The sequence below is a fragment of the Drosophila subobscura genome, chromosome A (genome assembly GCF_008121235.1).
Source record: "Drosophila subobscura isolate 14011-0131.10 chromosome A, UCBerk_Dsub_1.0, whole genome shotgun sequence".
In the NCBI taxonomy this organism is placed as follows: domain Eukaryota; kingdom Metazoa; phylum Arthropoda; class Insecta; order Diptera; family Drosophilidae; genus Drosophila; species Drosophila subobscura.
Window position 1 is genome coordinate 1,279,597 of NC_048530.1, and position 26,094 is coordinate 1,305,690.

The 26,094-nt window shown below is 43.4% G+C and overlaps 1 protein-coding gene across 3 annotated transcripts in view; it reads left to right on the plus strand.

The window, feature by feature from the left end:
- Positions 1 to 26,094, plus strand: part of LOC117903746 (protein sevenless) — a 62,133-nt gene that overhangs the window by 28,779 nt on the left and 7,260 nt on the right. For all 3 annotated transcript variants that reach the window (XM_034816144.1, XM_034816153.1, XM_034816162.1), the window contains 3 exons: positions 68 to 442; positions 25,393 to 25,632; positions 25,697 to 26,040. In XM_034816144.1, coding sequence (XP_034672035.1) covers positions 68 to 442; positions 25,393 to 25,632; positions 25,697 to 26,040 — 959 coding nt within the window. The remainder of the gene's footprint in view (positions 1 to 67; positions 443 to 25,392; positions 25,633 to 25,696; positions 26,041 to 26,094) is intronic.

Consider the following 26,094-nt stretch of genomic DNA (forward strand, 5'->3'; position numbering starts at 1 on the left):
GATAATATCCGACTTCCCTAAATATAATTTTCCGAATGATCTCGGCCATTTCCCTGTGGCTTGCCAGTCCTCGCCGCAGTTCTATTCCCACGACATGCCCTGTATCGGCGCCTGCGAGATGGCCCAGCGCAGTTACTGGCTCTTACAGCGCCACGCCATGACTCAGACGGTGCAAAGGACACAGCCACAGTTCGTGCAGGCACCCAGTCAGGAGCGACGGGACACGCCTCTGACTATCAAGTGGGCTATGCACTTGCCGGAGCACTACCTGTCCAGCCGACCTTTCAACATCCAGTACCAGTACGCAGACCTACACCACGAGCAGAATGGTGATACAGAACAGAAGAAGGATGGGGTGTGGTTTAATTTGGCGGACTACGACTGCGACGAGTACTACGTCTGCGAAATTCTAGAGCCCCTGATGCCCTATACACAGTACAGAGTAAGTAAAACCATTTCTTGCCTCCAAAAATAATCTATATTTTACGAGTATCGAGCCATTTGTAATGCCAAAGTTCCAATACCTACACCCTTTCCTTCAATGAAGATTTTTCGTTTAATTTTTGCTCCCGGGCGACTGCCAGTTTTCATTTCAATTAAAAAGTCTGAATGTCTATGTATATGGTATGTACTATCCGTACATATGTATGTATGTACATATGTATTATGTATGTAAACATAGATCCGAAATTCTCCTGTTCTCTCGGTTTCTCTGTTCTCTTCTGTTTTTATCAGAATTTGGAATCTTTTTCGAACTTCAGTTTGAAACAAATAATGACTATGCTCAAAACTTAAAGTTTAAAATGTTTGGTGGATCTGCGTAGTTATGTATACCCGGTTAGTTATAAATAGGGTTTATTGTATTTTTTGGAAGCAGTCGAGCTTTTTCGCTAAGTCTGACTCCACATTTACGGCGAATACTCTCCCTAGTTAGATTTTTATATTTTAGTTTATTGTTCGATGATTAAATACAATTTAAAGGACCGTGGCCATGAACTACGATTCGGAGTGATAAATGTGTAAGATTTTTGTAAGAAAACCGACAAGATGTTAAGCGCTTGATGATAATTCTAACTAGTTCGCGTTGGACGATGATATGCTTGCTATGCGCAGCATTAGAAAATAATTTGACTGCTTTGAGTGCGATGCACAGCGGTCGACAATAAGTTAGACTGATTCGAGAAAAGGGCGAAGCACTGCAATATAAGTAGTACGAAGGGTACATACATACATATGTCTGTCTGTCCGTCCGCCCGTCTTGTTTGTCGGCTAGTTCTTAGAGACTATAAGAGCTAGAGCCACCAAATGTTGCCTCCACACAAGATTTATGGCCATGATAATGCAGCATTTTATATCCGGTACTCGAAGAGTAAATAGGGTATATTGTATTTGTGCACAAAGTGAATGTATGTAACGCACAGAAGGAAACGTTTCCGACCCCATATAGTATATGTGTATATTCTTGATCAGCATCAATACCCGAGTCGATTGGGCCATGTCTGTCAGTCCGTCCGTCCTTCCGTCCGTCTGTACGTCCGTCCGTCTGTCCGTCTTGTTTGTCGGCTAGTTCTCAGAGACTATAAGAGCTAGAGCCACCAAATTTTGGCTCCAGACTGCTGTATGCTCACACTGAAACCCGTGTACTTCAAAAATTAGCCCCGCCCCCTTCCGCCCCCGCAAATAGGCGAAAACCTATCAGATCACCAAATTGGGTCACGATTGGAGCATTATTATGGCCACAATGAAGAAATTAATTTTCAGTGGCCAAACCCACCCCGTCGCGCAGCTTATATTTGTTTTTTACACATTCTCTCATTCCCACTCTGCTTCGCGCAGTTTATGGCCTCTGCCCCTGACACGTCTCTGCCTCTGCCCTGACTCTGCAGTGTGTTGCTCTAGGGGAGGGTGGCGAGCTAAAGGTGCGTGTTGGCGTGAGTAGTGTTGTTGATGTAGATGACAGATGAAGAAAAAATGTAATATTTGACAAATAACCGCTAAGTTGCAGATGTAGTACTGAGTGCCGGGTATAAAAGTTGTGACGCGTAAAAAGCGTCTCACACGTCCGTTCTCGTTTTTTTTTTTTGTTTTCATTGCCCATTTTTATACGCGAAGAGAAAATAGGGTATATTGTATTTGTGGGGAAAAAAATGTAACACACAGAAGGAAGCGTTTCCGACCCCACAAAGTACATATATTCTTGATCAGCATCAATAGCCGAGTCGATATAGCCTTGTCTGTCTGTTCGTTCCTCTGTCCGGAGTTTCCTTGTTCTCGGAGACTATAAAAACTAGAACCACCAAATTTTTTCTCCAGACTGCCTTCCAGCAGCTTTGCCTATGTTCGCTTTTTTTTCATTCTTTCTTGATCGCACACTCTGCCCCATGCAGTGTGCGTCACTGCTTAAGGATGTCGAGATAAAATGGCGTGTTAGAGGGAGTGATGTAGATGTAGATTACAGATGTAGAAACAATTTAATAAGTTAAATGTAAAATTCGAAAAAACCACTAAGGTACAGATATACTGACTGAGTACCAGGTATAAAAGTTGTGACGCGTACGAAAAGTCTCACAAACGTCTCTACTCGTTTTATTTTCACTATTCGGTAGTATTTATTTTATCTGCTATTAGCAGATTTTTGTTAATTATGGACCTAATAAATTAAATTAAATAAATAAAAGCAAACCGTGAACCGTGGCGGTGGCAAAACACTGCTTTGGGAATTTTTTACATGGCAGAGCGTTGGTCTTCTACAAAAAAACGATGGTATCATGCGAAAAGAAGAATTGATGGATTGGCCAGCTAAAAGTCCCGACCTCAATAAGATTGAAAATGTATGGTCAATCGTGAAACAACGTCTTGGGCAATACGAATTAGCCACATCTAACCTAGGCTAACCTAATATATGGGACCGTGTCCGTGTCCGGTGAAATGAAATGTCTTTATCCTAGACGCAGAGCTTAGCATCTCCGCATACATACATAAGTACTCGAGAATTTGTTAATACAGAAGGCAGGTAAATAATAATAATAATCAAAAAGAGTGGGAAAAGTAAGGAGCCTAAATGGCTACCCTGTGGTACCTCAGAAGTAACTATAACCGGTAAAGATAAGGAGTTTTTGAAGAGGACTCTTAGAGACCTAGAACACAGGTAGCTAAAGTGCTCGTGCTAACAACGCCACGTTCGGATCCGAGACAAAGCACAGATCAATCGACCCGAGGAGTTTTTTACATCTTTGACTTGAGACAGGAACCGGTCTAGAAAAAGCCATCAATAAGGTCATGTCATGACTCGTTAAACGAAGAGCAAACAGTACCTGGCAGGTTGAAATCCTCAAGAACTATTATATGGTCTTTATCAGATAGCGAGGAAGAAACAGTTTTTAAGGCGGACAAGTGCTATTATATTAAGACATCCGAAGTCGGTGGAATTTACTAGCAAGTGACATAAATAGAATGGCCGGGAAGAATCAGTCTGGCACAGAGGAATTCCAGGTCTTGTGAAACCTGGACTGTGAAAGGCTCCGACGTGAAGTAAGAGTCCACTGCAATGAAAACCCCTCCTCCACGTCGAGACGAACGATCATTCCTATAAATTGTGTACCGATCTGCCAAAACTTCGGAACTAAGAATTTCCGGCTTTAACCCGGTTTCGGTAAACACAATAACGTGGGATGAAAATGTGAAACTATCCATAAAAAGAGTTCTCAGTTTACTACGTAAGCCGCGAGCATTTTGATAGGCTACAAAGAGGGAAATCAGTTTTTTCACTGTGAGGAATTGCAGTGGGAAGAGGTAGATGGAGCATAGGAGGAAGGAGCAGAGGAGAAAGGAGCAGAGGAGGAAGGAGCACTGGCCTCACTACTAGGAAGAGTTATGGGGGGGCCTATTTTAAAGCCTTAAAATCTTTCACAACCAGGTGCTCTGGCCAAAATATGGAAGAGCAAAGAGCGATACGCTAATCTTGAAAGAAGCTATCTCCCTGGCATAAGAGAAATTAAACTTCTCCACCTTTAAGCCATCGGCTTTTATTTTGCTTTGTATAAAAGCAGTTACATCATTAAATGTGAGGTCAGGGGCAAGCCGAGAGACAAAAACTTACCGCTTTGGTGGGACTCCCACCAGAGGTTTTGGCACCACAGGTCTGATACCTGTGACGGCAATATCCGGTGGTCCGGGACGTTTATTAACTGGTGGGATCGAAATAGATGGGATGGGCTTTGGAACGGACTCGACAGACACGGACGCTACAATGCTAACTGATTGCATGTTCTCCGAGATGATCGATTCGGTAGCCGAAACTTGATCGCCAGCAGCTGTCGTTGCCCTTGGAGTGGCAAACGAAATTAGCTGAATTTGAAAGCTTAATATTTAATATTTTTAAAAATTTTTAATATTCCAGACGGTACGCTAAAATTACATATAGCTGGGTCCACTTTTTAGCTGCATCAATCATTTTTTCCGTTAAACAAAATTCTTTACAACCAGATCTAAGATACTTAAGTTATGTGAAAAAACAAGCCGCTATCTCTGAAAAAAACGTTACAAAAAAAACAAGACTTTAAAAATTCTTCAGAAACAAGTTCTGCCATAGAAAAAAAAAAACCATAATTCATTAAAAAATTTAAATGCCCGATATCTCAGAAAAAGTTGGTTTGGTTCCTTGAGGGTTAGGTTAGGTTAGGTTGAGGCGGCTGTCGGGGATTGTCAGAGACCCGACACACTTAGGCCGGTTTCGGCCCATTGTGATACCGCATGTTTCGCTCCCTTCTCTCCCGTGAGACCCTATTTTATCCATTATCCCATCCGGATGCCCTTATGAAGCCTGCGATCCGTCTGGGACTTATTGTAGACATGTCCGAAATGTCATTTAGAAAAGGAGCGCCCAAGTATTGGAGTCTCCTTCTACTGAGAGCCGGGCAGGAGCAGAAAAGGTGTTCCACAGTCTCCTCCTCGTCCTCATCTCTACAGCTTCGACAGAAATCGTTATAAGGGGCTCCCAGCCTGTTTGCATGTGTGCCTATTAGCCAGTGTCCCGTAAGGGAGCGTATGACTGAGCTGCACCTACTCCTACTGAGTTTGCAGAGCTCATCGGTGCGCTTCCTATTTATGTTAGGCCATGTTTGCCGAGTTATGCGACATAGTGGCACAGTTTGCCATCTGTCATTTGTAAGTTTCTTAAAATGTTCTTTTATTCTGAGCTTGCAGGTGGCCATTGGCATACGAATATCCTCCTTATCATTGAGAAGGGGGATTGTTGTTCCAGCTCTGGCCAGCTCATCTGCTATACAGTTGCCTTCAATGTCCTGGTGGCCCGGGACCCATATTAGGCTGATGACGAACTGATAAGCCATCTCGTGAAGAGATTTGCGACAGTTCGCAACTGTGGCCGAGCTTGTCGTTATCGCATTCAATGATTTGATTGCAGCTTGGCTATCACTGTAGATGTTTATGTGAGTCGCTTCAGGGGTTAGTTCCTGAAGACAGCTCAGAGCTTCCTTGATCGCTATGACCTCCGCTTGGAAGACACTGCAGTGATCCGGGAGCCTGAAGGAGTAGCTTATGTTCAGCAGTTCGGAGTATATTCCTCCTCCGACCTTGTTGTCCAGCTTTGAGCCATCAGTAAAAATTTGAATGGCTTCCTTTGGACCAGGTGGTCCCTCAAGCCAGTCGTTTCTGTGAGGGATGATTGTCTCAAAGGGGGTATCTGTATACTCCCTCGGAACGCAGTAGTCCGTTTTTGCAGGGACGATGTTGTTTCCATTTAGGATGGATGCATGGCCGGTGCGATGTGACACCCATTGGTCGGAGTCTCTGAGACGGATTGCTGCCATTTCTGCCTGCTCCTTACCTGCAAGGTCAGGGCTCTGCAGGCAGAGTATAGCATTTAGCGCATCCGTTGGCGTTGTGCTCAGAGCTCCACTGATGCTTAAGGCTGCAGTTCGCTGCACCTTGCTTAGTTGTTTTGTGATGGTCCCCTTCGACAGGGCAGTCCACCACACTATGACTCCGTAGAGCAGTATTGGTCTAACTATTGCTAGGTAGATCCATTGGACTATTCTTGGGTTCATGCCCCATTTTAGCCCAATGGCCTTCTTGCAAGTGTAGAGGGCTATCGTAGCCTTCTTCACTCTGTCTTTGATGCCCTTTTTGCTCTCCTTGTTTCTTTTTTGTATAGGGCTAGCTTACTTTTGTAATTTTCCCAGTGCGCTACCTCGCTGCTGCTTTTGGCTCTGTTAAAGAGAGTCCTGCAGTCTTTTCGGAGGGTATCTATATGTTTAGACCACCAGGGGGGTTTCTTTTTCCCTCTTGGTTTGGTCGAGGGGCAAGCTGCCATGAAGGCCTTATTGCAAGCTTCCGTGAAATTGTCCACAAGACGATTAAGATCGTCTTGTGTATCCGGGCATTTTGGGGCTAGGGGGGGGGAGTAATTCCTCCATTTTTGCGCTATACGTATCCCAGTTGGTTTTTCTTGGGTTTACATAGCTAGTGGGTATGGTGCTTTCGAGCGATAGGGTTGTCTCGATGTACCTGTGGTCGGAGAAGGAGTGGTCCTCTAGGACTCTCCAACTTTTCATTATGTCTGACAGTTTGTGAGACAATAGAGTGAGGTCAATAACCTCTTGGCGGTTTTTTATGATGAAAGTGGGGTCATTACCCCGATTTCCAATACTTAGGTTGGAGTTTAGGATGAAGCTGAAAAGTGACTCACCCCTTACATTTGTATCCGAGATCCCCCATTGGGTGTGATGAGCGTTGGCATCGCAGCCTATTAGTAGGCTTGTATCCGACCTCTCGCTGTCGCTGGCAATCTTGCGAACGAGGTCACTGGGAGGATCGCTTTCCTCATGAGCCATGTAGGACGACACCAGGTTCAGGCGTGTCCCTTGTAGCTCTAGGCTAGCCGCCGTGTTGTCGCCATTGCTAAAATTGTGGAGCAGAAAGATATTTAGGTGCTTTCTTGCTAATATGCAGGTTCTAATTTTACCTTCCGTTTGGGCTACAATCAGCTTGTAGTCCTTCGTCGCTAATCCACAGACCCTGCCTCCTACCACCCAGGGTTCTTGGATTAGGACTATGTCTCCTCCGCTCGCGACTAAGCGGAGTATCAGGGCAGCGGATGCTGCTTTACAGTGGTGGAGATTTATCTGCAGAAGCCTCAGAGACTTCATTAGAAACATTCTCCACCACTGTTATATCGGCGTCTGAGTCGTCGAGGATGTCGTCCCGACACATCGCCTCAAAATCGAGCAGCAGCTCCGTCTCCGAGGAGTAGCTCTCTAGGGCCGGCTCCGGCTCCGGGTCTACTTCCGGTGCCTCGATCTCCGAGGCAACGTCCTGCTCAACTGGTTTGTTGGCAGAACGCGCCTCGGCCGCTGCATCCGACTTGTAGACCTTCATGGTCACCGAGCTGAACCCGAAGTTGAGCTCTCCCCTGGCTGCCTCGATCGGGGCTAGCGATTCCTTGTTCAGGATCACTACCGCCTGGTTTGTGGGGCCCTTTGATGCCTCCACTTTAGCCACCTTCCAGTCTGAGGTTGGCGGTGTGGGGTTGCATCTCTGCAACATCGTTAGGATCCGCTCGGGCTCCTTGAAAGTGGCCGGTACCCATATACGGGCTCTTGGCCTACTTGGCACCTCGCTCCAGTCCACAGCGACGAGCTTCGCCCCTGCGTAGACCTCACCGATTTGCGCCACCGCAGCTTTGTATAGCTTCACGGAGCGCTCATCCTCGCAGGCTACCACTTTTATATTTCCCTGGAACCATCCCATGTCCTTGCAGACTGGGGTGGCCCGGGATCCTTCTCTAGAAGCTCGAAGCAGCGGTCGGCCAGTGCCGCTTCCACCCACTTCCATTGGCTTCTGGGTATTTTCCCCTCCGCGCTGCCTTTATCGAGAACGCCTATCAGCGTCCTCTCCTTGGCAATCTGCGCGAAGGATACGTTAGGTAGAACCCTGGATCGCTTCGCGGCAGGTCCGGGCGTCTCTTGAGAGCGTTGCCTCTTCTGTTGTGCGGCCACCTTCTGTGGCTCCACACTGAAGTTGGGCAACACCGTCGAGGCCCATTCTACTTTTTTCAGCCAGTCTGCTGTCGGACTGACTTCTTGGCTGGCGTTCTGCCGACGGAGTATGTGCCCAGCACTTCTCTTTTCGGCATAGCTATACTTTTTGGCTAGGACGCTGGTAGATGGCAAGTCCTCACCCGCCGCTTCACCGGAAGGTTGAGCAGCCGCAATATTGCTTAGCTGCCCTACCATGGTATCAGTTTTGGGTGTTGACTTTCCACCCATCCCAGGTTTGGGATGGGATCCACCCGGATTCGTACCCGCGTCTTTTACCGTGCAGGTCTTTTCTGCGTCTGAGCGGATCGGGCCAGGCCTTTGGGCCGCTGCCTTCTCCCGCTTGGGATTTCTCCCTGCAGGCATTTGGGGAGTGCCTCTCTCGTTTTTGTTTTTGTAATTAGCAATATTTAATTTTTCCATGTAGTTCCCACGAGCTGCAGAGAAGGGGAACGGTCCACCCCGGCAGAGCTCTGCGTTACCCGGGTAAGGCATAATTAGAACAGGGGGCTGCCAAATCCCTGAGCTCTCCGTTCACGACTGGGCTAGTGTTTATACCGGGCCCCCAGCCAGGCTGACTCTTGGCACGGGTCGAGTGACACCTTAGTCCGGCCCGGTGTGAGGTGAGTGTTGGGGCTAGGATGTGGGTAGGTGTTTTGTACGGATGGGATTGTGTGAGCTACGTAATGAGAGGCGGCACCACAAGCGCATCGTCAGTGTTGCTGTGTCGCGAACACCCGCTGGCTGTCCGGGACTGCTTATTTCGGTACTCTCCCTCAGAGCCAACTTAGTTGATGCTCTTTAGGATGCCCGCCTATTCACAGCTGACCTACCCACTGGGGTAGGCCGATCGCTATCCGCAACCTGCGACCCGTCCGGTGGCCTCAGCTAGGCCCCCTCTGAGCCACCTCAAAGCCCAATAGGATCATCGGATCATCATCCTTGAGGGAAAAAAAGTTAGATTTTGTCGAGTAGTGTTATTGATCAGTATCAATATGTAGCTATGGCCTGCCATCTGTCCATCCTGATGAGCGCCTACTACTCAGAGACCATAAGAGATGGGACAACCAAGTTTTGTATCCCGACTTCTGTATGCTCACACTGTTACAAGTGTATTTCAAACTTTCGCCCCAGCCAGTTCCGCCCCATAAAAATCGAAAATCTCCCAGAGCCACAATTTCAAAGATAAGAAAAAAGTAAAAGCGTAATTCCGTGGAGAATTTCCATATCCAACAGATCACCGAATAAGGATCAAATTGGATCATTACTATAGCCAGAATGACGGAATTCATTTGCAGTGGCTAGCCCCCACCCCTTCCGGCAGCTAGGATTTTTTGGCTCATTTAACACTCTGACTTATGCAGTGTGCGTCACTGGGGTAAGGTGGCGAGCTGTAAGGGCGTGTTGGTGTGAAAATTGATGCACATGGTACATCTACATCAGGGCTCGGCACGGCCCTATCCCTGGGGTGCGGAAAAATGCGCTGCTGCTGCGCTGCTGCTGCGCTGCCCTCACGTACACGCGTATTACAGTGATTCGTACCAATACCAATGTTCCGTTTTGCGTGCGTCTTCACACACAAACGCAAAAACGTCTCGTTAATTGTATGGGTGCCGAGCCCTGATCTACATAGTAGTTGTAGATAATAGATGTAACAAAAATATGAAATTCGAAAAAATAATGAGGTTAAAAACATACATGTAGTTGTTTTTATATTTCTTGATGGCAATGTGAACATTTAATGATGAATTAACGAGACGTTTTTGCGTTTGTGTGTGAAGACGCACGCAAAACGGAACATTGGTATTGGTACGAATCACTGTAATACGCGTGTACGTGAGGGCAGCGCAGCAGCAGCGCAGCAGCAGCGCATTTTTCCGCACCCCAGGGATAGGGCCGTGCCGAGCCCTGATGTAGATGTACCATGTACCATGTAATGATGAACTTATATTTATTAAAGTAGCTCCAAGTTACATTTGTTACAGTAGGGTATTCTTAATTATGCGCGTTTACAAAATGATGCGTGACTGCCTGAGTACGAGTGGCGACTTCGACTGATCTCTCGTTCTCGCTATCGGCTCTCTCAGAGCCGATGACCGCTCTCTGCAGACGACACAAAAAAACTGAGCAACGCCTTAACGCCTTAAGCAAGCCGGTCGTGTTTCTGCATCGCTCTCGCATTTTTCGCCTAATCAAAAAAAAAAAAGAAACTTATAAACTGTAATTAACTCAATTTGGTCTTAAGTACCGGAGTTACACACATCTTCATATTTTATAAAACTTGTGTCTACTCAGTGTATTAAATTGAATTATTAACTTATAATTTTTCTGTGGCTGCCGAACAAACATACATACATACATAAGTACATCTAACAGTGGAGCGTTGCATTGTTTTTGTTTAGACAATTGTTATTGCTATTCGATCGGTTGCTCTGCTTTACTCATCGACTCAATGCTCTTTGGCACTCACCGTACCCCTGTCAATTTAACTTCGGACTCAGTTGGCAGTGATGGAATCCCTAACAGTAACCAGCTTCCAGTTGCAAATTATTTGCCGGTCTCTGTTACATTGAATGGTGATGGATCGGCAGCCACTAGTCAACAGTCTTCGAAGGGTTGTTATCAATTGACATCTGTTTCTCTGCGGGTCCAGATAAAGTTCTGAGCTGTATTTTAAAATATTGCGCTCAAGCCCTATCTCATCCTTTGACCTTCTTATTTAATTTATCCCTGGAGCATTCTCGCCTCCCCATGATATGGAATGAATCCTACCTTATTCTTCTTCACAAGAAAGGGTCCAGATCTAATATCGAAAATTATCGTGGTATTGCTAAACTATCTGCCATATCTGAAGTTGCTCGAGCACCTTGTCACTCGTCAATTGCAACATGCATGTTCTAGCATTATATCCCCGACGCAACATCGACGGCTTTTTTAGACATCGATCAACATCTACTAACCTTTTAGAATTCTCGTCTCTAATCAACCGAGGATTTCAAAGTGGCTTGCAGACTAACGTCATTTTTACAGATTTCAGTACAGCTTTTGATTCTGTTAATCATACTCTGATGATCCTTAAGCTCTCTTTATTAGGTTTTCCCACAAATCTTGGAAATTGGATATCATCGTACCTGTCGAATCGCACACAGCGTGTTTTGTTTAACAATGTCTTGTCGAATGTTGTGAAAGTAACCTCTGGAGTTCCTTAAGGAAGTCATTTAGGTCCGCTTCGTTTCAATTTGTTTGTGAACGACCTACCCAAAGTTATTTTGCACTCAGTTACTTGAATGTATGCTGATGACGTTAAAATTTGTTTTTCCTTTTCCGACTGGTACTTGCATACTCGCCTACAACTTGACATTGATGAATTAAGCATTTGGTGTTCAAATAACCTACTTTTCTTGAACCATTCTAAGTGCAAACTTATGACTTTTCACCGCCGTGCACCACACTTTGTCTTCTATTCTCTAGGACACCATGTTCTGGACCGAATCTCCACATCAAATGACTTGTTTTAATAGCCATATTGCTTCAACCGTTAACAAAGCTAAGGGAGTTCTAGCGTTTATTAAGCGTATATAACTAAAGCACTGTACGTCTCGTTGGTTCGCCCGATATTAGAGTGTTGTTCTTGTGTGTGGAGTCCACAATACAAGGAGCAACAAATTATTATTGAATCCGTTCAAAAACAATTTTTAATATTAGCTCTTAGACATCTAAACTGGGACTCTAACAGACTCCTTCCACCATACCTATCTAGGCTAAAACTACTGAACCTACCCTCTTTACACCATCGCAGAATTTGCAATGGGGTGGTTCATGCATATTCATGCATAAGCTCATTCTCGGGATTGTGGACTCCCAAACGCTTTTGGGACGAATCGATTTTTCGGTTCCCCCAGACCAACCCGTACTTTCCGCCCCATCCGATTATCCATTTGTAGATCTTATTACTCCCAGCATGAACCTTTCCGGGTTTTATGCAATTATTATAATTACTTGTATCATTTAATATCCCCCGAATTATCCCTTCAAAAAATTATATTTAACATTTACCATTACCTTAGTTTAGAAAATGTGTAAACTGTATCTTTCCTTTCTCTCTTCTACATATATAATTAGTTTATTATTATTCCTATTCCATAATTAGCAGATAATTGTTAATTGAAATAAATAAATAAATATAAACTACGACCGCTTCGTGTCTCTCTCTTTCCTTCGTTTCCTACATTCGGCTGTCTTGGCGGACCATTCGTCTCGGACGGGTCAAGCCAAGGTTTCATATTTTCTGAAACTGTAGAAGTCTTATAGGGTCCTTCCGTATCACCAATCTTCTCGACTTCATACCTTCCACGATTCTTCACCTTAACTACCTTATACGGCCCTAGATATTTTCCTTTTAGTTTTAAGCCGGTTTCATACTGTGTCCGTTTGATAGCTACTAAATCATTCACCACATACTGTCTGTCTTCTTTCCTGTTTGAATCAAAACCCCTTTTCTTTTCCTGACTTACCCTTGCGATGTTCTCAACTACTGCCTTGCTAATCTTTTCGAGCTCCTTATCAAACTCTTTGATCAGTGATTGTTCCGATATTTCTTTTATATTCGGATCAATGTGATATTTTAGTAACGACCTGTCAGCCTTGTCTATCGGCTGCAAATAACCTTCCACGCTTTTCTTGTCCGGTTTCGACCTTGACATTACAATTTACAGCACGGTGCCCTGGTTGGTCACATTTGAAACAACAGAAATCATTCTTGGGACAATCTTTTCTCAAATGCGATTCTTCTCCGCACTTAAAACATTTCTTAACATTTTCTGATATTGATCCTTTCTACGAACTCTCACTTTTGTTACTCTCCGACCACTTATAGCTTAATGGCTTACATCCGCCTCTTGCTTTCTGATACACCTCGATCTGAAATTATATCTCCTTTATGTTTCTAGCTTGGTACAGCATTGCCTTACTCTCCCTAGCGTCTGGGATACCATCCACAAAATATTCGATTAAACTCTCATCATCTAGTTTAATTGGCTTGGCTATCTCCATTAACGCATACAAGAGTTCATGCAACGACTCTCCTTTCTTCTGCTGACGTTTCTGCAACATTCTATGTACTTCTAGTTTTACACTAAACTCCTCCGACAGAGCTGCCTTTAATGAAATCCAATCACGAACATCCCGCAAACTACGAAAAAACGATTTTGCAGCACCTGTCAACAACTGTTTGGCATAAACGAATAGTTGTAATTGATTCCACTGAACAGTAACTGCTGTTCTTACCGACTCATCCTCTGACTCATCTTCTTCCTCAACTTGAAAACCGAAATGCCTCATTAGTCTATCTTGCAAATCGGCTTTCGTCCCGTCGTCTGCAACGCAAGCTCTCTTAGCTTCTCTCGCATCTCTGCGACTCTCAGCGTCATAATCTCTTTAATCTGCATCGTGACGATTTAAATACAAAATAAAGATATCTTATATCTAAGAAAATGTAATCAAATCTAAATTAAGCAACTTTATACGGTTAACCAATTAGTAATATTCTATGTTAACACACCGTTAACTCGCATTTGCTGCCGTCTCTGTTATCACTCGCTTCTCTGTTAACACTCACCCCAAACAACGATTGATATACCCTTGTTAACTCTTGCTTCCACGCAGAACTTTCCAGAGTCCAAATTCGACGCACACACACCACCACATCCAGATCTCGCTTGTCTGCAGATGTCGTCCTCTATTGGTTGTTTTGCCTTGTTTTCGCTGTTCGCCGTTTACTTCTGGTTGCTTCTCGTCTCTGCTTCTTCTCTCTGGAACAGGCGCGCTCAGATGATCGTCTCCTTCCCGTTTGCCCCTTCTTGTAGCTGTAGCTTCTGTGGCTAGACAACAACAAAACCAACTGTTTGGTTCTTGATTTGCCTTCTGCCTTTTGCTCTTGCCGTTTTCTCTCGTCGCTTCTGCTCTCTCCGGAACGAACGCGCTCAGATTGTCGTCTCTGCGCCGCTTGTCTCCTTGTAGCTCTAGCCTCTCAGACGCAATGCACAACAACAACAACGAAGATTTTCTATTCTTGCTGTGTTTGCTGCCGTCTGCCGTTATGTCGTCGCTTCCGTGCCCTCGAATGTCTGCCAACGCTACTGCGTCTTCTTCGACAACTATTGTTTTGTCTCTTTCGCACTTGTTAGCAAGACTCCGTTTTCCACACAGCGATCGATCTCCAGTCCACGCACTCTTGTATTCCTCTGAATACACAAAGTCACAAATGTTGGTGTTTTAGTCTTGGGCTTTTCTCGGACGAGCCCCCAATTTGTAGTTGTTTTCATAATTGCTTGATGGCAATGTGAACATTTATTAAGTAATGCTGAACTTATATTATTAAAGTAGCTCAAGTTACATTTCTTACAGTATGGTATTCTTAATTATGCGCGTTTACAAAATGATGCGTGACTGCTTGAGTACGAGTGGCGACGTCGACTGATCCATGGTAGAATTACTAATAGGTAACGTCGTCAGCTGAGTGGAGGACCATAAGCTTATTCACCACGCTCTCTCAGCTCTCAGAGAGGCAAGCTATCTCTCTCTAGCAGATAGCAAACGTTTTACGTTCTGCACTCTTCGCTTTTATTGTTTCTGCTGACAGCAAAGAAAAGATGTTCGATAATAAATGACCCGAAATAGTTCAAAACAAATAATAACATTTTAATAGGTATGTTATAATAAAATCTTAAGATATTTTTTTTGACCAATTAGTCTTTGTTTCGTAATTAGTAAAATACTTCCATGCAAAGTTTTGGATCGGCATAGAAAACAATATTTTTCAGACATGTTCATTTCTAAAAATAAAAAAATACACATCCAAAATAAAAAAGTACTTGCATGTACAGTACTTAATTTCATTGTCTTCCGCTTACGCCTTCATTCGTAAACAATGAAGAAAAAGAAGAAGAAGACAATGAAAAAACTCGTGCGCTACACAACCTCTTTTGTCGACGTTTGGCAAACGACTGACAAGATTTATGGGCCTCGAATGAGAAGCACTGTGGTGAATCCGTCACCTATTAGTAATTTCACCATGGACTGATCTCTCGTTCTCGCTATCGGCTCTCTCAGAGCCGATGACCGCTCTCTGCAGACGACACGACAAAACTAGGACCGCTTCGTGTCTCTTATCTTCCCTTACTTATACTTATAACTTGGCGTACGGTCAACGTAAACAGAAAAAGTTAATCTTATATGTACATATATGTAAAAGAAAGTCGTATTTTGTTCAACACTTATAACTCGAGAACGGCTGGACCGATTGCCATGGTTTTGATTTGTTGGATTTGTTTCCGTCGCGAGTAGCAGAATACATCTTAAAAACAACTTATGGCCTGTTTGTTGCGGACTTAAAGCCAAAACTTTATTATACCCGGTACTCAAAGAGTAAATAGGGTATATTGTTTTTGTGAACAAAGTTAATGTATGTACAGGACAGAAGGAAACGTCTCCGACCCCATAAAGTATATATATTCTTGATCAGCATCAATAGCCGAGTCTATAGAGTCATGTCTGTCTGTCCGTCTGTCCGTCTTGTTTGTCGGCTAGTTCTCAGAGACTATAAGAGCTAGAGCCACCAAATTTTTCATCCAGACTTCTGTATGCTCACACTAAAACCAGTGTATTTCAAAATTAGCCCAGCCCCCTTCCACCCCCGCAAAAGGTCAGAAACCTCCCAAACCTAAAATTTTGAAGATAAAACGAGAAGGGACGTGTGAGACGCTTCTTACGCGTCACAACTTTTATACCCGGCACTCAGTACTACATCTGTACATTAGCGGTTATTTGTCAAATTTTAAATTTTTTCTTCATCTGTCATCTACATCTACAACACTTCTCACACCAACACGCTCCTTTAGCTCGCCCCCCTTCCCTAGACCCACACACTGCAGACTCACGGCAGAGGCAGAGCCAGCGGCAGAGGCAGAGGCAGAGCCAGCGGCAGAGGCAGAGCCAGCGGCAGACGGCCAGTGTGCGGCCACTGCGCGAAGCAGAGCGTGAATCAGAGAATGTGCAAAACAGAAATATAAGCTGCGGGACGGGGTGGGTTTTGCCACTGCAAATTAATTTCTTCATGGTGTCCAAAATAATGCTCCAATCGGATCCCAATTTGGTGATCTGATAGATAAAGTCAGTCCCTACGGAATGGCGTTTTTAGTTTTCTTTTATCTTCAAAATTGTAGATGGAGGTTTGGGAGGTTTTCGCCCTTTGCGGTGGCAGAAGGGGTCGGGGCTCATTTTTGAAATACACTGGTTTCAGTGTGAGCATACAACAGTCTGGTGCCAAAATTGGTATAAAAATGGGCGTGGCAACTCCTTCTCTTCAGTGTAAAATCGCAATTTCTATACCCGGTACTCGAAGAGTAAATAGGGTATATTGTATTTGTGCGAATAACGGTTGTATGTAACCACTAAGCAAACAACACATAGAGACTGCAAACTTAGATAAAACTGGCTGCCTAATCAGTATAGTGGATCGGCTCCCATTGGCTTCGGCTCTTGGTGAGAGAGCCTTCGGCTGAGAGAATTTGGCGTTGGCTCTCTTGAACATTGAACCCAAAGCGACTCTCGCAAAAACAAAGTTTTGTTTCCTCTTGAAGTCTGCTTCGCAATTTCATGTGTGCGGTGACACATACATATGTACATACATACATGATGGCAATGCGTGTATCCATTCTCGACTTCAATTTTTAGCGCAATTTCATGTGTGCGGTGACACATATGTACATATGTACATACATACATACATGATGGCAATGCGTGTATCCATTCTCGACTTCAATTTTTAGCGTTTGAGGAGACGCGTCTAGACGTTTGGCATTTTTCTGTTGTTCTGAGATCACATACCCTTTCTTTCAAACTTGCGACCTTATGAAGCAGCTTGCCCCAAATAAAAATAAATTGATTTTGAGTATCCCCTCTATGCTCATATATTTCTTAAGTACATTTAGGACGAAAGGGATAAACGGTTATAAACATCTAAAAATGTATACATATAACAACAATTGACTTGGCGTTGCAAATATTTTCCGTTAGAGTATTCAGCGTACGCTGTGTGAATAAACATATGTAGATAGACACACACGAGACTGCGAAAGCGACTTGAAAAGAAAAACAAATAAATTCTTTTTCGGCACAGCTGCTATGACTCCACTTACAACTCTATGTTTATTAGTTTCGATTAGGTAAAGATTTTAACGTAATTTTGCGGTGCCCAAATTAACAACAAAAAAATGCAAGATTTTAAGACTTTAAAATTTTAATTTTATATGAGCTCCTATTTGCCGAAGTACCTAATAATTTTTCCGAAAGCCATATGCTGTTCTTTCGAAGCAGAACGAGCAAAAAATAGCTTAGAATATATTTTCTATGTGCACTGCAGACGTGTGTTTTCGAAAACCAATCGCTAAATCTCTCATTGCTTTCCGTTTTTAAAATGCATTGGTCAAAAATATGTTGCATTATATTTCGGACATGGGGTTTGTTTTGAAAGACGTCGTGAAAGAGACTGTAATGGATTTTAATTAAATTAAAAAACTCGTCCTGCGGGGCCTTAAGCTTTAAATTGTTGTTAACTGCTTTAAAGTTTTTGTTAAACAAAAATTGCTCCGAATTTTCGCAGTGAACAATGCTGTCCTTCAAAAGTTCGCTGCAGGTATTGCAGTTAAACTTTTGTTGGGATTTGTGCAAAACAAAGCCTGTAAAATAGCGCAATGAGTTTTCAGTACTGGGACTGAGGCTAATAATATTATATTGATATGAATAGTATATGGATATGGTATGTACTTATATTATAATTGAATAATAGGAAATTAATAAGATGTGTATATATGTATGTAGGTTATAATAGGATATTTATATAAATGAGACATGTACATATGTTCATATGTACTATAATAATATAATTATAATATTTCGCAATATCGCAAAGGGACGCTTGAAATCGACTTGTCGCAACGAAATCTAGGAAAGAAATGACTCGCAATGACACAAATTGGTGAATTTATTTGTTTTTCTTTTCAAGTCGCTTTCGCAGTCTCGTGTGTGTCTATCTATGTTTATTCACACAGCGTACGCTGAATACTCTAATGGAAAATATTTGCAACGCCAAGTCAATTGTTGTTATATGTATACATTTTTAGATGTTTATAACCGTTTATCCCTTTCGTCCTAAATGTACTTAAGAAATATATGAGCATAGAGGGGATATTAAAAATCAATTTATTTTTATTTGGGGCAAGCTGCTTCATAAGGTCGCAAGTTTGAAAGAAAGGGTATGTGATCTCAGAACAACAGAAAAATGCCAAACGTCTAGACGCGTCTCCTCAAACGCTAAAAATTGAAGTCGAGAATGGATACACGCATTGCCATCATGTATGTATGTATGTACATATGTACATATGTGTCACCGCACACATGAAATTGCGCTAAAAATTGAAGTCGAGAATGGATACACGCATTGCCATCATGTATGTATGTACATATGTATGTGTCACCGCACACATGAAATTGCGAAGCAGACTTCAAGAGGAAACAAAACTTTGTTTTTGCGAGAGTCGCTTTGGGTTCAATGTTCAAGAGAGCCAACGCCAAATTCTCTCAGCCGAAGGCTCTCTCACCAAGAGCCGAAGCCAATGGGAGCCGATCCACTATACTGATTAGGCAGCCAGTTTTATCTAAGTTTGCAGTCTCTATGTGTTGTTTGCTTAGTGATGTAACGCACAGAAGGAAACGTTTCCGACCCCATAAAGTATATATATTCTTGATCAGCATCAATAGCCGAGTCGATAGAGCCATGTCTGTCTGTCCGTCTTGTTTGTCGGCTAGTTCTCAGAGACTATAAGAGCTAGAGCCACCAAATTTTGCAACCAGACTTCTGTATGCTCACACTAAAACCAGTGTATTTCAAAATTAGCCCCGCCCCCTTCCACCCACGCAAAAGGGCAGAAACCTCTCATACCTAAAATTTTGAAGAAAAAAAAAAAACCCCATTCCGTAGGGAATGACTTTATCTATCAGATCACCAAATTGGGATCCGATTGGAGCATTATTTTGGACACAATGAAGAAATTAATTTGCAGTGGCAAAACCCACCCCGTCCCGCAGCTTATATTTGTTTTTGGCACATTCTCTAATTAACACTCTGCTTCGCGCAGTGGCAGAGGCCTCTGCCTCTGACACGTCTCTGCCTCTGCCTCTGCCGCGTCTCTGCCGCGTCTCTGCTTTGACTCTGCAGTGTGTTGCTCTAGGGGAGGGTGGCGAGCTAAAGGAGCGAGTTGGCGTGTGTAGTGTTGTTGATGTAGATGACAGATGGAGAAAAAATGTAAAATTTGACAAATAACCGCTAAGGTGCAGATGTAGTACTGAGTGCCGGGTATAAAAGTTGTGACGCGTAAGAAGCGTCTCACACGTCCCTTCTCGTTTTAAAATAGAGTTTTGCCAAAAAAAAGTGGTAAAAGTCCCAAAGTGTAATGCAGCGACCGACATTTTTTCAGTTTTGTGCTAGAAACAAATGATAGTGTTTGCAAGATCTGCCGGCGCGTATTCAAGGGAAATTATTTAACCAATTTAAAACGACTCCTTCTTGAGGAGCACAAGTTACAATACGAAAACGAACTGAGGGGACAAGAAAGAAGTGTGCCCGTGGAGAAAAAGAAAAAAATGTCGGTTACTTTCGGTTCAAATGAAGTCAAGGATGCACGTGTTCAGCTGGTTCAGGAAATTGACAAACCAAATTTTTTCCGGTTTTAATATGGGTCCCATAACATCCAGAAATATCATGGAGCATGTGGCGGAGAAATATTAAATTGTCAAGGCGTCCATCATTAAGGCAATGACCTACAAGCGAATTTCCCTCAAGCTGGACATTGCTTCAAGGCACAGCAGAGGTATCTTGGGAGTAAATGCTCAGTATTACGAAGATAATTTAATTAAGGTGGTCACACTTGGAATAATCGAGCTGAACAAGAAGCACACCGGCGCCAATCTCAGTGCCTAAATGAATTGAGACTCAGGTCAATGTTTGTTCCATGGCATCGGTGAAGTGTGCTGCTCACACACTTCAGCTTGCAGTTAAGGATTTCCTTAATATTGGTGCAAGTGATACTCTTTTCCAGAAGGCTCGCAAGCTGGTTAAAGCTCTGCGGACAGCAACCTACAAATGTGTAAAGGTCAAAGATATCTAGTTTCTTTTACGACAAACGCTAACGTAATTGTTTTTTTTTTAGGCTTTTAATTTCAAATGAAGGCTTGCGTCAGGCCCTTCTTGACGTTCCCACAAGGTGGAACTCGACTTTCACGATGCTTGAACGCCTTTCCTTGTTCCAAACTTTCTGTGAGAAGCACGTTAGTGAGTCGCTTTAACTGTCTGAAGCAGCTTGGAAAGATATTCACGAGCTGATCGAAGCGTTACATCACTAAGCAAACAACACATAGAGACTGCAAATCAAGTAAAAACTGGCTGCCTAATCAGTATAGTGGATTGGCTCCAAGTGCCTTCGGCTCTTAGTGAGAGAGCCTTCGGTTGAGAGAGTTTGGCGTTGGCTGTCTTGAACATTGAACGCAAAGCGATTCTCGCAAAAACAAAATTTTGTTTTTATACCCGGTACTCGAAGAATGTATGTAACTCACAGAAGGAAACGTCTCCGACCCCACAAAGTATATATATATTCTTGATCAGCCGAGTCGATTGAGCCATGTCTGTCTGTCCGTCCGTCCGTCCGTCCGTCTGTCTGTCTGTCCGTCTTGTTTGTCGGCTAGTTCTCAGAGACTATAAGAGCTAGAGCCACCAAATTTTGGCACCAGACTGCTGTTTGCTCACACTGAAATCAGTGTATTTCAAAAATGAGCCCCGCCCCCGAAAAAGGTCGAAAACCTCCCAAATCTACAATTTTGAAGATAACAGAAAACTAAAAACGCCAGCGTAATCTGTTTGAATAAACATAGAGAGACACACACGAGACTACGAAACCAACTTGAAAAGGAAAACCAAATAAATTATTTTTCGGCACAGCTGCCATGTCTCCACTTATAACTCTATGTTTATTCACACAGTGTACGCTGAATACTCTAATGCAGGGCTCGGCACGGCCCTATCCCATGGGTGCGGGACAAGGCGCTGCTGCTGCGCTGCTGCTGCGCTGCTGCTGCGCTGCTGCTGCGCTGCTGCTGCGCTGTTGCTGCGCTGCTGCTGCGCTGCCCTCACGTACAAGCGTATTACAGTGATTCGTACCAATACCAATGTTCCGTTTTGCGTGCGTCTTCACACACAAACGCAAAAACGGTTCGTTAATTGTATGGGTGCCGAGCCCTGCTCTAATGGAAAATACTTGCAACGCCAATTTGCAATTGCCGTTATTCATTATTTGTAAACATATTTAGATGTTTATATCCGTTACCCCTTTCATCCTAAATTAAATAAAGCATATAAAGGTCACACAAAATATATTTATTTTGATATTGTGGGACAAGCTTCTTCATAAAGTCTTGAGGGTATTCATTTGGAATGGTATGTGATCTCAGAAGCAACAGAAAAATGCCAAACGTCTCAAGTGCTAAAAATGACAACGCATATGAAGTCGAGAATGGATACACGCATTGCCATCATGTATGTATGTATGTATGTACATATGTATCACCGCACACATGAAATTACGGAGCAGACTTGAAAACGAAAAACAAAACTTTATTTTTGCGAGAATCGCTTTGCGTTCAATGTTCAAGAGAGCCAACGCCAAACTCTCTCACCAAGAGCCAAGAGATTAGGCAGCTAGTTTTTACTTGATTTGCAGTCTCTATGTGTTGTTTGCTTAGTGGTTACAGCCAATTTATATTGCCACACAAAAGCTGCAGATGGAGCAGCTATATCTGGGCGATTTCTATAAGATTTGGTTGGAGCTTACGTTAACAATTAAAGCCATGAAAAACTCACATAGTTCAGCACTACATGGGGCAATTGGGAGAAGAGAAGAGGCTTTAACGTCGAACGAATTGGTTACTTCAGCCATTTATTTGGGTCCCAGGATGCGAAGGGTTTTCTTAAAAATCCATTAAAAACGAGAAGGGACGTGTGAGACGCTTCTTACGCGTCACAACTTTTATACCCGGCACTCAGTACTACATACATCTGCACCTTATCGGTTATTTGTCAAATTTTACATTTTTTCTTCATCTGTCATCTACATCAGGGCTCGGCACCCATACAATTAACGAGCCGCTTTTGCGTTTGTGTGTGAAGACGCACGCAAAACGGAACATTGGTATTGGTACGAATCACTGTAATACGCTTGTACGTGAGGGCAGCGCAGCAGCAGCGCCTTGTCCCGCACCCATGGGATAGGGCCGTGCCGAGCCCTGATCTACATCAACAACACTACGCTCCTTTAGCTCGCCACCCTCCCCTAGAGCAACACACTGCAGAGTCAAGGCAGACACGCGGCAGAGGCAGAGACGTGTCAGAGGCCTCTGCCACTGCGCGAAGCAGAGTGTGAATGAGAGAATGTGCCAAAAACAAATATAAGCTGCGGAACGGGGTGGGTTTTGCCACTGCAAATTAATTTCTTCATTGTGGCCAAAATAATGCTCCAATCGGATCCCAATTTGGTGATCTGATAGATATGGTCATTCCCTACGGAATGGCGTTTTTTATACCCGGTACTCGAAGAGTAAATAGGGTATATTGTATTTGTGCACAAAGTGAATGTATGTAACGCACAGAAGGAAACGTCTCCGACCCCATAAAGTATATATATTCTTGATCAGCATCAATAGCCGAGTCGATTGAGCCATGTCTGTCTGTCCGTCCGTCTGTCCGTCTGTCCGTCCGTCTTGTTGAGCGCCTGGATCTCAGCGACCATAAAAGCTAGAGCCACCAAATTTTGCATCCAGACTTCTGTATGCTCACACTGTTACAAGTGTATTTCAAAAATCAGCCACGCCCTCTTCCGCCCCCGCAAAAGGGCGAAAACCTCCCAAATCTTCAATTTTAAAGATAAAAGAAAACTAAAAACGCCATTCCGTAGGGAATGACCATATCTATCTGATTGGATCATTATTATGGCCACAATGAAGAAATTAAGTTGCAGTGGCTAAACCCACCCTGTCCAGCAGCTTTTGTTGCTTTTACACATTCTCTCATTCACACTCTGCTTCGCGCAGTGGCAGAGGCCTCTTCCCCTGACACGTCTCTGCCTCATCCTCTGCCACGACTCTGCCGCTGCCTCTGCCCTGACTCTGCAGTGTGTGTCTCTAGGGGAGGGTGGCGAGCTAAAGGAGCGTGTTGGCGTGAGTAGTGTTGTTGATGTAGATGACAGATGAAGAGAAAATGTAAAATTTGACAAATAACCGCTAAGGTGCAGATGTAGTACTGAGTACCGGGTATAAGAGTTGTGACGCGGCTTAAGACGCGTCTCACAACGTTCCTCCTCGTTTTATCTTCAAAATTTTAGGTTTGGGAGGTTTTCGCACTTTTGCGGGGGGGAAGGGTGCTGGGCGAATTTTTGAAATACACTGGTTTCAGTGTGAGCATACAGAAGTCTGGAGCCAAAATTTGGTGATTCTAGCTCTTATAGTCTCTGAGAACTAGCCGACGGACAGACGGACAGACAGACATGGCTCTATCGACTCGGGTATTGATGCTTAACAAGAATATATATACTTTATGGGGTCGGAAATGATTCCTTCTTTGCGTTACATACAACCGTTATTCGCACAAATACAATATACCCTATTTACTCTTCGAGTACCGGGTATAATAATACTAGCGAAGAACCATTTGACTAAACTTTACAGGCAAATAAATGGAATTGCAAAAAAAGTAAGTAACTTAAGGAATGTAGAATGCCATTTTTTTCGTAATTATTTTAATCTATGTTTACACTGTTAATTGCAGGACGATCTATTACCAGCTATAAGCTTACATTCGCCAGAGCCCACTGCGCATGAATTTGACCAGCCTTCCACAAGCCAATTTTCGAGCCCGTCACAAAGTTCTTGCTCATTACTGAATGATTTCCTCAATTCCATTGAGGTTGCTTCAGGCAATGAGGAGTCAGATGAAGAGGAGGAAAACTATGATTTTCGGCACTGAAACTTGTACTATCGGACTTGCGCTGCAATTTTTCCGCAATGTCTATAAAATACCTAAGTTTTTAAAACTGAATAAATATTGAATAAATTCACAATTTCGTTAAAATTTCCATTTCTTTCTTTTATAGTGGGTGTTTGGGATTTTTGGGATATGGTGCCATGTGTTTTTTTTTTCAAGTAATGCTATGCATGGTACTGCAACAAATTATGAAAGCTAAAAACTAAATATAAAGAAAAATAGTGAGATCCTTAAAATTCGTCTTGAAGGATCAGGAATATACATACATTCATGAGTTTTTCGAAGTTCGAAGGATAATCAATTAAACTTTTATTTTTAACTTTTAAAATAAAAGTTACGGAATAACTCTTATTTTCAACTTTTTAAATAAAAATAAGAAAAACCTCTTAGTTTTGATTTTTACTATAAAAATCTAAATTAGTTCTTATTTTTTTATTGTAAAAGTATAAAATAAAAATAACTCTTAATTCTGATTTTTATTGAAAAAATTGAAAATAAGAATTACAAATAATTTTTAATATATTAATCGTAAATATAAGTTTTTGGCTGATATTGAAAGCTATGCCTGAAATATAATTTTCTGTATATGTTAAGTTGCTGTAACATATTTCCTTCAAGTTGATTTATTTACTTGAATTTAGTCTTCATAACTGTTATTTGCGGTCCCTGCTTTATTCATATGTATGTATGTATGTAAGTATGTACTCCCGATGGAAAGACGGCAAATCTGAAGTAAAGAAATATTGAGGTATTTCTTGGTTATCAGATATTCTTAAAGCGACGACTCTTAACATTTCTATAGATCTCCCGATTGAGGGATCCGGCTCTTTTGAATAGTGCCTGCAGTACAACTCGTATGTACAACAGTACATGTGTATGTACATATGTATGTATATGCTTGGGACCAACTGGCCCGCCTTTTTACTCGTACATGCATCTAACGAAATGATTTAATTTTAAGCGAATCAGTTTCCAAAACCTTCAAATCATGTCGCCATTTCTGTACTAGAAGGCACTAGAAGCACCTGCTGGGTTCGTTATCCAATGCTGTTTCTCTGGGAAGGAGGATGATCTCATCCATATGAGCCGTGAATAGCACTCGTTTACATTTAGTCGATATTCTCAGCATTGTATACACATTAAAATTAATTTTTATTTTATTCTGGGTCATAAATTACATCCGTCACGCAGTTCCGCTTTGAGCTTTCCTTCGGTGAGGGCAGCGACGATGTGCTTTACTCGCCGGCTACACCCGCCTACCTAACGCCTTCTGAGGGTGCACCCATCTCAGCGCCGGTTATCGAGGAAGTGCTGCCGTTGGACGACAGTCACGTGGCCGTGCACTGGCACCCGGGCAGCTTCACCAACGGCCCCGTCGAGGGTTACCGCCTCCGTCTGAGCCGTTCTGGGGATAACCTGACCACCGAGCAGGTATTTACTTGAGTAGCTGCCCCATCCGGACGAAGCACTCATTACTTTGCACTACTTTCTACAGCTAATGGCGGTGCAACGGGGCAGCTTCATATTCTCGGAGCTGCAGGCCGACACCAAGTACCGGCTGGAGGTAACGATGATCAACAAGCAGGGCGAGGGTCCAGCGGCGACGGTTGTCAGCATCGAGACACATCCCGCCAAGGCGGCGCAACTGCACAAGGATCAGGATGGAGCCCACTCCCTGAGCGCGCTGGTGGCCGGGCAGCGGAGTATCGTGTGGCAGGCACTGGCACCGGGCGGGGAGACACGACTCGTCCTGCACTCCGAGCAGCCCATTAGTGACATGTCCTGGGAGCAGAGGGAGCAGCGGCTGTGGATTGTGGACGTATTGGGAGAAATGCGCAGGTAGGCAGTCAGCAAAATATGTCAAAGAACAAGCCCAGTAGATACGAGTAGACC